Source organism: Pipistrellus kuhlii, unplaced genomic scaffold (assembly GCF_014108245.1).
Source record: "Pipistrellus kuhlii isolate mPipKuh1 unplaced genomic scaffold, mPipKuh1.p scaffold_m20_p_4, whole genome shotgun sequence".
Taxonomy (NCBI): Eukaryota; Metazoa; Chordata; class Mammalia; order Chiroptera; family Vespertilionidae; genus Pipistrellus; species Pipistrellus kuhlii.
Genome location: NW_023425540.1, coordinates 30115353 through 30127167, shown reverse-complemented (window position 1 = coordinate 30127167; position 11815 = coordinate 30115353). Strand labels below are relative to the sequence as shown.

The 11815-nt window shown below is 35.1% G+C and overlaps 1 protein-coding gene across 2 annotated transcripts in view; it reads left to right on the top strand.

Annotated features, from left to right (window-relative positions):
• Window positions 1–11815, top strand: part of ADAMTS6 (ADAM metallopeptidase with thrombospondin type 1 motif 6) — a 192554-nt gene that overhangs the window by 94565 nt on the left and 86174 nt on the right. For both annotated transcript variants that reach the window (XR_004983049.2, XM_036410424.2), the window contains exon 12: window positions 8264–8371. Coding sequence is in view for 1 of the 2 variants with exons in the window: in XM_036410424.2 (XP_036266317.1) it covers window positions 8264–8371 (108 nt within the window). In the remaining variant the exon portion in view is untranslated. The remainder of the gene's footprint in view (window positions 1–8263; window positions 8372–11815) is intronic.

Below are 11815 nucleotides of genomic sequence, written 5' to 3'. Positions count from 1 at the left end.
ATAAGCATGTTTTTAAAAATGTATTTGTATTGATTTCAAAGAGGAAGGTTGAGGGAGAGAGAGCTAGGAACATCAATGATGAGAGAGAATCATTGATTGGCTGCCTCTTGTACACTCCCACCAAGGATCAAGCCCACAACTCAGGCATGTGCCCTGACCAGGGAATCGAACCTTGATCTCCTGGGTCTAGGTCAACGCTCAACCACTGAGCCATGCTGGCTGGGCAAGCATGTTGAAAGAAAAAAATAGAAATTTAAATAAATTGTCCAAAAATATTCAGGAGTTTATTTATTTTATTTTTTTAATATTTTTATTTATTATTATTATTTTAAAAAATAAATCTTTATTGTTCATTTTATTACAAATATTCCTCATTTCCCCCCCCCTTCCATTGCTCCCCTCCACCAGGTTCCCACCCCACCCTCTGCCCTTTCCCCACCCCCCATTGTCCTCATCCATAGGTGCACAGTTTATGTTCAGTCTCTTCCCACATCCCCCTCTCCCCTTTTCCCCAAGAATCGTCAGTTCACTCCTTTTCCATACCTCTGATTCTATTATATTCACCAGATAATATTGTTCATCAGATTTTTTTTTAATTTTCTTGGTTTTTAGATTCACTTGTTGATAGTTAGATATTTGTTGTTCATAGTTTTTATCTTTATTTACTTTCTCTTCCGAAAGAACCCCCTTCAGCAATTCATATAATTCTGGTTTGGCAGTGATGAACTCCTTTAGCTTTTCTTTATTAGTGAAGCTCTTTATCTGACCTTCGATTCTGAGTGATAGCTTTGCTGGGTAGGTTATTTTTGGCTTTAGGTTCTTACTATTCATCACCTTGAATATTTCTTGCCATTCCCGTCTGGCCTGCACGGTTTCTGTTGAGAAATCAGCTGACAATCGTATGGGTACTCCTTTATAGGTAACTACCTGCTTTTCTCTTGCTGCTTTTAATATTCTCTCTTTGTCTTTTGCTCTTGGAATTTTAATTATGATATGTCTTGGTGTGGTCTTCTTTGGATTCCTTTTGTTTGGAGTTCTGTGCGCTTCCCGGACTTGTAAGTCTAATTCTTTCACCAGGTGGGGGAAGTTTTCTGTCACTATTTCTTTCAGTATGTTTTCAATATCTTGCTCTCTCTCATCTTCTGGGACCCCCATAATTCTGATGTTGGTTCGCTTGAAGTTGTCCCAGAGGTTTCTTACATTATCTTCAACTTTCTGGATTCTCTTGTCTTCTTGCTTCTGTGGAGGAGTGTCTTCTGGCTCTTTATGTTCCAAATCTTTGACTTGATTCTTGCGATCATCCATTCTGTTTTTAGGACTCTGTATAATATTTTTTATTTCAGACAATGTATTCTTTATTTCTTGTTGATCCTTTATTATTTCTTGTTGATCTCTTATTAGTTCTTGTTGATCCCTTTTCATCTCCTCATATCGACCTTTTCTAGGAAATTCTTGAAATTCTTATCGACCTTTTCTAGGAAATTCTTATAAGCGTTACCTGAGGTGGACAGTCTTGGTGTAGCCCTTTGTGGGATGTGTGTGCAGTCTTGTTAAGCCTTGCTAGTTGTTGGTATAACTGGGAAGCGTTGATCTCCAAGCCAATTGGCTATGAGGATCAGAAGTGTCTCAGCTAGGAAGGTTTCTGTATTCTGCTTGGATGGGCGGAGTCTCAGGGTGGCACAGACGAGCTTTGTTGAATCCCGCACGATTGGTTGCGGGCGCGAGCACCTCTTTGGTATAGGCGCAGACAAGCTTTAGATTCCTGTCTGCCCCTCCCTAGGAGAGTCCTATTGGCAGCGAATGAGGAAGCTAGCCACTGGAAGGGCCTCTGTGCTCTGCTTGGATGGGGCGTAGTGTCGGGTAGTGCAGACAAGCTTTAGTCAGCCCCTCTCTACGAGGGTCTGGTTTCTGAGTCCCACAGTAATGGCCGCTGGCCTCACACACCTCCGAGAGATCCCCGCCCACTGCCTGACAGTCTGGTCTCTTCCTGTCTGGGGCCGTCTATCAGCGCAATAGTGTGGTTCTGTTTTTCTCCCGAATAAGAAAGCCAGCCTCGCATTAGCTGTATGCCCTCTCTGCGCAGGGAGTAAGCCCGTAGCAAACTCGGCCTGCCCTCTTCGCGCTCCGCAAGCAAACCGGCACCGAACTCTGTGGCCGCTTTTTCACTCGCCCAGTTTTCCATACCTTCACAGTTCCTGAGGTTCAGCGGGCCTTCTCTCTCCTTCCCAGATGGTAGAGCCTCCCCTCAGCCAGCCATCCGGCGCTTCAGGGTGATGTTTCCCCTGTTTTTCAGTTCTAAATTCAAACTTGTTGTGGTAGGCTGCATTCAGGTGTCTGCCCTATGCCGCTATCTTGGTTCTTCTCTGTGAGAATTAAGTTTAAAGACTTGGTTTCTATTTTTATGCAAATTTTTAAAATGCCTTTTAAAAAACAATAATAAAAAGAATTATGTTTTCACCTAGTTAAGATGAAACAATATATGCTGTACTGTACCAATTATTTCTCTTTGTACAGTACAAAGGAAAGTGATTTTAAAAATCTCCATTCAGTGAAAATCCTATTATGATTCATGGTCAGCTTTGACAGCACATTTTGTGCACTGGATTTAAAGATTGTGTGCAATAGTCTTTAGTAAAACATTGATCGTTCTTGTCTCTCTCTGCTGTAGAGTTTTCTATTCTTATTTCTTTATGGTTTTAGTTTCTTTTTTTCTTGAGTTGCTTTTTTCTCAGAAAAAAGTCAGCCAAACTTTAATCCCAGTCTTTGAATATAGTTGTAGTTTAGTAAGTTGAAATTCACGATCAAATAAGATTATAGATTTTGTTAATTATTCTTACTTATGGTCTCTCTTTTTGGTGTTAGCAAGTGAAATAGTTAATTTAGTTTTTCAATTGGAAATTGGGTTTTAACACTACGTATATCCTATATAATATTGTACAAAGGTAATATGCAAATTGACCCAAACGGCAGAATGACCAGAATGATCGCTGGACCAGTCACCATGAGGCACACTTACCATCTCTTGGGCTGTTTCTCGCCCAGCTGGCTCCAATCACCCGATGGCAAATGGGGGACTGGGAGTAGGTGGTGGTGGGAGGCAGGGCCAGCTGCTGGCAGCTGTGGAATATGGCCCTAGGGACCATACCCATGCATGAATTTCATACACCAGGCCTCTAGTATTTCCATATTAGATAATTTGTATTATCAGTTCTACAGGATATATGGATGTACTTTTTCTTCAATGAACTAATAAAAAAATTGTCCTGATTAGCCTATCTCTATATATGTATATCTCATTTATTTCAGACTAGTTGATATGAAGTGAGATAAATAGTAATTGAGAAATTGTGTATTTTCAGTTCTTCTCTATGCATTTATAAACTTTTGTAATAGATATCATATGAAATTGGAAAATGAAAAGATATTAACATTTACAATCTTAAACAAATATGAGGAGATTGTAATGGCTATAAATGCAAAAGACCACAATATGCAAAGTTGTATAATATAGTAATTTATAAATGATATATAGTTTATAAATGATATTTATATAGTCTTTTTTTGTGAGGAACTTCAGATTACTTTGATTAAAATTGTAATTATTTTATGTTTTATAGATAAGGTAACTAAAAATACAGAATATTATTTACCTACTTTAAGGTAAACAATAAAAATGGGTTATATATTAAATATATTATTAAGATAGCAGGTGTATTTTATTTCAGGAGACAATTTTTTTTTCAGGAGACAATTTTTATCAATTTTCATACACATAAAATAATAAGTAAAGGTGGGAGAAACTTTTGGAGGTGGCAGATCTTTATGGCCTAGTTTGTAGTGATAGTTTAATGGGTGTATTCTATACTTTCTCTCCCAACTTGACAAATTATATCCATTAAATATGTACATTTTTTGTATGTCAATCATATCTCAATGAAGTAGTTTTAAAAAGAAAGAAAAGTGCTCGTCACAGTTAGATGTAAGACCCAGGACAAAACCAGAGAAATTTTATAGGCAACATAGCTTTGTTTAATTTTTGAGGAATTATTATCATCTTTGATGTTTGTGTTTGTTACTGTTTACATAAATTTAAGAGTTAGCACATAAATGCAAATAGTGGGTTGTTGTTGCTTACTTCAATGTAGAACTGAACCATGCTTTATTAATAGACCATGTATTTTGAAGCATAAATGGGAACATTTGATCTAACACATGGTTTCACTATGGAATAAGATAATTTTTGAAGGAATATTTTTTAATAGCAGGACTCCTTACGATTAGCTAATTGACCATCAGTAGATTTTATTTAGAGACTTTTTCCAGTGAATAGCAGCCAAGTTGTAAACTTCAGACAGCAAAAGCGTATGACAAGCATGCAAAATGCTTTTTATTTACCCGCACATGACGGACATTCAATCATGTTTGCTTTCCTCTATGAAGATCTGTCATCCATGGTACCATCTCTGTAGAGCAGCTCGCTGGTATTGCTTTAGGGGAGTATGAACCATCTGTATGTTTGGGAGGATACGAAGATATTTAAAGGGTCACATTGATTCATTCTTCAATCTCAGTGAAATACTTAGAAGTGCATATAAGGGAAGTTTAAAGAAATTAAATTTGAGTATCCTGTAAAACAGAAAGCTAAATGTTGGCCTCAGAACCATCTTAAGACTTCAGAACATTTATTATAGTTTGGTTGCTGGTAACACATTCTCCTTCTCTACCAAGAGCATTAAAAAGCACAGTGGCCTTAATAATTATAGGTGGAAGGTTGTAGGTTAGATAGAGGGAACAATTTCAAGTGATTAAAATTGGAATTTTGCACTGAAGAAGATTGTAAAATCACTTTGTTTTAGGATTGTAGGACAGTGTAACTATTCTACCATGTGGTCTGGTATGGATTTAGGGAATAAAAAGACATGGACTTATTTTAGCCCCTCAATATTCGTTTGGAGTCCAAATATGTATTGATATATTTACCAAGCATATACTAGATAAGAAGTTGGTTTAATTTCTGTTTTCCCCTTAAAATTCAAGCCAGATAGGTTCATAATCACTTGTATATTTAAAGCTCAGTAGTTTTCACTCTGGGTTTGCTTCTTAGAGGTATTTTTTTTTTTTTTTTAAACCGTTTAATCATTTTTAACCCCTTCAAATTGATGATTAGTTATTTATCCAAATTAGTTTTTGTTTCACACACACACACACACACACACACACACACACACAGCTCCTCTAAACTCTCTTGCAGTTAAATTACCCACACAACAAGATTACCCTATTTAAAGTTGAAATAAGGGTACATTATTCTCTTTCTTCAGATGGTTACTAAACACCTGGAGCCAGGCCATGGGGTCACCATATGTTGGTTTTCAATTTTCTTTTGTGTGATACATTGATAAGTAACCTTTCTAATCATTGATGCTCCTTCTTGACCTCTTCAGGGCTCTGCTCTCCCCCTTGGCCATCAAGACCCTTTATTGCAAACAGCTGTTGAGAGATGTTACTGATTGGGTAATGAGGACAAAGTCATATCCACAGTCAAGGACCCAAAATGGCATAGGGTTTAGGGTTTCCAAGGGCAGAAAATTTGTATCACTTTTATGATCTCTACAGTTGTTTAAAATGTAAAAATTAAAAAATAAATCTAGCAATAAAGATGTCATTTTCTCTCCAGATTCTATTTTACTCCTTAATGATATAATAAATATAAGTTTATATTTCTCTCCCCCTTATGTAAATGGCTTATTTTAGTTTTCTCAAGTAAATAAAAGGGCGTCTCCCCCCTAACTTATTAGTATCATTTACAGCTATGATTACATGAAAAGGATGAAAATTCTAGAGAATATAATTCTAATTTCTTTTATTGTTTTGAAAGGGTCTTTGACTATAAAATAATTCAATTATTCTGTTTTGATCAAAGCAGCTCTAGTTCAGTTTTTTACAGTTATTTTCTGAACGTCAGGTAATTCTGATATATTTAAGAGAAATAAGAAAGTAGCTTAGTTGTTTAGGGGTATTTTGGACATTGATATTAGCCAGGCCTGTTTCAGATCTAGATTTAATTAGGATTGAAGGGAGTTGCTAAATCTTTCTGAAACTATAATGTTTCTCCCACTTTCTAAACAGATTTTCACGATGATTAAATGAGATACAAATATAAATATGCCTACAACAGTAGTTGACAGTATTCCCTGATAAAGTATTAGCTGCTTTCACTTATTTTCCTGCCTGAAACATTCCTGCTATGGGGCATGAAGTATATATCCTGGCGCTTCTCCAATGAGGGCAGATTTGATTTTATTTCATCATTGTTCAGCTCTGATTTTTAGAAGGTATTTTTATAAATTGACCTGAAATCGGCTCCCTCTTAGCTTTTATTTATATTTTCCTTTTCCCCCCCCAGTTCGATTGAGAAATAACAGGCATATATCTCTGTGCATGTTTAAGATGTACAGCATAATGGTTTGATTTACGAATATTGTGAAATGACTACTACAGTGGGTTTAATTCACATCTATCATTTTATATAGTTACAATAAAAAAAAGTTATACTCTGAATCTAAGCCTTAATTTTTACGAAAGTGGTCTCTGTTAGAGGCAGCTACCCTCAAAGACCTATCTCTCTAAGAAGGAAGCAACCCAAGCCACAGGGTTAAGACCACAAAGGAGCAATTGCTTGGGGAACTAACGCCAGCAGAGATTTAAGTGTCCATATGCTTAATTAGACTGTGGGTGTTTTTGTTTGTTTAGTGGCTACTAAGTTATATAGGTTTTAAGTGGTCTCCTCTAACTCCCACCCCCACCCCCCATAAACCCTCTTTTGTTCATAAATGATTTTGCAGAATGCTAGGTTCCTCGCAGAATGCACTTATCACCTTTCAGCAGAAAGCAATAAAAATGCATTAATCTGGAATGCCTGGTGAGAGGGCTTGGAGGAGCATGCTAGGGAAGGATCCAAAGAGATTCCTTCAGTTTACCCTGTGGGACATTCCCATTTTCTAGAAACGTTTGAGTTAATTCACTGTTACTGCTTTATTTCTGAATTGTGTTAGCATGACACTAGTTCTTTTAAACCTTTTTTTAAAAAATTGAGATAAAATTGCTACATCCTATGTTTGTTTCAGGTGTACAGTATAATGATTCAATATTTGGATATCTTGTGATCTTCACACTGTCTAGTTCATATCTATCACCATACATGGTCACAAAATTTCTTTGTCTTGTGATATGTGATTTAAGTTTTGAGAGTTTAAAGGGTAGCTGGGGAATAATAACAATAAAAATGAATGTTATATATATAAGTTTATCTTTGCATTCCAGAATAATATTTTTTTATTGCCAAAAGATATTTTATACTCAGTAGTTCTAGTTTAAATGAAAAACTTGCAATATCATTAATAATGCTAGTTGATGGATTATATATAAAGAGAAATTGACATTTTTCAGTTTCTTCAAAGTAAGCTTTTTTGGCTTTTATTTAAAACACTTTATTCAAGTAAATGTTGAACAGCTTGTTTTAAGATCTGATAGCGTGTGAACCAAAAGAGGTTTTTTTATATTGCTGATATTAGAATAAGTGTTATAATTTTCCCATAATAATGTAGGACAATGAAAAACCATAATAAAGAAGACAGCTCCCAATAACATCTGAACTATATCAATTACAAGTAGCAGCATTTGTTAAAAAACCAAATTTCCCTTTCACAAAAGTGGTGGACTACATTGATGAACTGCAAATAGCATTGCTAGATTGTTCTTTAGGCAACTTTGGATTTTAGAAATTATTCCCTGCCCATGCCTATGGTCTCTATTTTCTTCTTAAAATGATCTTTTCTTGAATATTACAGTAGATCTAAGAAGTCAAATACCTAGCACCACTCTATTAGTAATTGGTAAGTTTGTTCTATTGTCTATACTTGAGAGTATTAAGCATATATTCCCTTTGTACATAGTCGTTCTTTCCCCCTACTCTTCCCTGTTAATGGAATTTCTGCACATTATTTTTAAAAGAGCTTAATCAATATTAAAAACTAAGATATACTTTATCCACTAAAATGAGAGTTTTAAAGACAAGCATTTACATAATTCTGGACAATGGACAACCCGCCTTCCTTAAGAGCCTCCTCCAAAATCCTCACTTTGATGGGTCGGTACCAGCAAGAAACAAACAATGCTGTGTGTCTGCGGGTGTATTTTATGGAAGAGTGGACGTGATCGTAGTCTTTACTTCTGATCAACTTGCTTTTGCCTTCTTTCCTAGGAAGTGTGTAGAGAGCTCTGGTGTCTCAGCCAAAGCAACCGCTGTGTCACCAACAGTATTCCTCCAGCTGAGGGGACATTTTGTCAAAGTGCGAGTATTGAAAAGGGGGTAAGCGCAAATGATTTATAAGCTATTTGATAAATGTTTTGTGTTGATATTCTGCTACTATCGTTAGGAAATCGTGTATATTAATTAAAATGTACTTGAGAAAATAGTACACTTCTAGTCTAGTGAGTTGATTGTCAAAACATTAGATTTATATCTAATCATTGTTTAGAACATTACAGTGAATAATATTTTCTGGGCCAGTTTCACCTTTCTGTAAGTATATGTAGGTGTTATATTTGTGTAGAAAATGTCTAATAACAATTCTACATAATAGAGTATGCTTAGTCATGTGTTCAGCTTTTTTTTCCCGGTAACTAATTCCCAGGAAAATTATGTGATCCCAAGATATTTTATAACTATAGTTTTCATTAGATTCACTTTTAAATTGCAATATGAAAGGGCTAATAGTTGAAGAATACTTAATTTATTGAGCATAGAAATTGGAACAAAGTAATTTTAGTTTCATCAGAATAGTTTTCAAAAATATTATTAGAAGTTATTGAAACAGATAAGAATCATTTATGCTATTCCTGAAGTTCTTTAAAAATTTCTAATTATGCAAATTCTGGAGTTTATGGCTATGGACTGAGTTTGCAATAATGTCATCTGTTCTCAGTTCTGACTTCTTCCATGGTGGTTGGGCTAGTTTCAACAAAGATTACACTGGATTTCAGTTTGCAACCTGATGTTTAAATAAAAAGAATGAAAGCTTTTGGGCAGCTGTCACAGTTTATTAATCCTTGCTGACGGCTTCATTCAGGACCCATGACCTAGTGCCATGTTGATGGCTTTTCCATGCTGTGTTTGGAAATGTTGGTAAATTATGCTAAATGTATGAATTGATTGGGTAATTTTTAAAGGATTAAGGATCTTTTTTTTGAAACTATGTAAGTAGCCAATAAAAATACAAAGACCTTCGCATACTACCAAAAATTCCTTCTTCTTCTTTTTTTCACTGGAGTAATAGAAAATATTAGGAACCACATTCTTCAAACAACAGTCTAGGTTTATTTTGGAACCAACAATTCTTGTCAACGACAAGTAGCAATTTAAATCAATCTGTATTTAGAAGAAATACACAACTGTAAGGGGGTAAGTCATAGTGAGAATCTGTTTCTTTATTTGCCATTGATTATTATTCTTGTAATCCAGTCCATGGGCCACAGTGTTTATTTGCTTGGAATAATACTGTCACTAGGTGTGATGGTTCTTTTTATCCAACTTTATTTCTTAACATACAGCATAAAAAATCATTCTTTTAAATACCTCAGAGCTCTCCTAAAGCATTCTATAAATTATATAATCACTCCAAATGAGTAAATCACAAGTAGTGGTTATTGGAGAACACATAGTTCAACCCTGCCAATCATTAACACATATTTAATATCTTATCATTTGTGCTTAATTGCAGGATTCTCAAACGTCATATTTTACAACTACGTGTATAGTATATGTGATAGACATGATATATTTCTTGAAAATTTCAGATAATTTTGATGAATATTTAGATGACAATAATATTAAAGCTAATGTACTGAATTTAAATTTAGATGAATAAGTAGAAGGGAATTATTTTTCTAAGCATAAATAAGAATGAGCACAGATAAAAAGTGAGTAAAATGGAAAAAATATATTTGATTTCTAAAGATTCACATTTTCAGGTTAGGTTGGTTATCACTTTTTGACTCCTAGCCCCTTTTTTTCAAATGAAGTCTACATAATTCTGATGCGTACATTTTAAGTGACAATGATCTGGTTAAAAAAATCCCTTACCTGACTCCTTACCCTGTCGGCTTCTGATGTACTTCAACAGAACATCTTGAACTCCATAAAAAACTATTTGAGAAGCTTGTAAGTGTAGCAAAGCTTGTGTACCAAGAGGTCCTTTATATTCCCAACATTAGAGTTTAGTTTGATAAAGTCAGCATGTTGGATTTCACCATCTAAAATTATTCTGCCAAACAAAAATCTTAACTGTTGTTCCAGGGTTATGAAAGGTCAGTAGACAGCTTTAGGAATGGTGCTAAGTCTTAAAATGAATGAACAAAAACAAACACATGTAGACTCCTAGAAAGAAAAAGGACAGCACTCTAGGAGAAGACCTTGAATATCTTCCTACCATTAACTTTGATTTTTTGAAGATGTTTTTAAAGAACTAGATCCACCTACATTTATAAGCAAAAAAAAAAAAAAGGACATTTGAGCTCAGCAGTTCTGAATTTATTTTTTAGTAACTACATTTGTTATATCTTTTTACAACTTTTGTTGGTGGTGATTTAAGTTATTTTTCTCCTTAAAAGAAAAGTGTTTATTGTTGCCAAACTGCAGATTTTCCATCTAGGGTTATATCTGTCTGGAAATTAAACCAGAGCTCAGCATTTTGACTCAAAACAACCATGCAAAAAAGAGCTAGGGACAAAAATCAAAGTGGAATTTTCGGTTGGTCAGGTCAACTTTGTGCGGCCAGTCTGTGTCCTTGCCAGCTGAAAATAGTTAGCATTGGGAGCAGTCTGGAAGAGGTTGGTGGTGGGGGAGGGGGGAAAGACCCTATGTAATACTTGCAACAATAAAGATTTTTTTTTTAAATTAAAAAATAGTTGGCATTACAAATAATGATGATGGTGATACTGAATATTTTTCAAGTACTTACACTGTGCCAGGCACATATTTGTTCTGTGCCTTATAGTGACAAAGTCCTATGAGGTAGAAGTTGTTTTATTTCCATTTTGCAGATGAGGAAACTTAAACTTGAAAGCCTGAGAATACACAACAATTTAATAGCAGGGCGAGATTCCAACCCAGATCTTTCTAATTCCAAAGTTGGAAACTGATTGCCTCTGATTTTACTTTACCTTTAGCTCGGAAATTTTGTAGAGAAAAAAAAGCAAAATTTTGTTGTCATGGGAATAAAATGAGTCACTGAGCTTGAGATTGGTAATCACAATGTATTCTATCCTTTAATTCTAAGTGGGGTTTTTACTTACTTACCTGTGACAGCATCTTATCTCAGGAATCACCGTAGGAAGGCACTGTAGGCAGAACATTAGCTAAGAATATATGATTGTGTTACAATTGGCAAAATAATGAATCTCCATTTTAAAATGAGAAGTAACCTATTTCTACCTATTTCATAGAAATGTTGTGAGGATGAAATGAGATACTATCTCAGTGAACTTTTTATGGTTTTTCTGGAGAAGTACGGTTCTAGTATATATTACTAGAGCATCCTTGCCACTTTGGTTTATTATTTGCCAGCCTTAGGTGATTGTGGGGCAGAAAATTCTTTGTCAGATTATCTTATCTGGCAGTATCAAGCATTAGAGACTATAAGGATAAATTTGTGTGCCTCAGAAACATGAATGGAGTGTCCACGACTTCTGATTTTAGCTCTAAATTTCAAAACTACTCTCATCAGAAGAAACAAGAAGGAACCTACATCCTGTC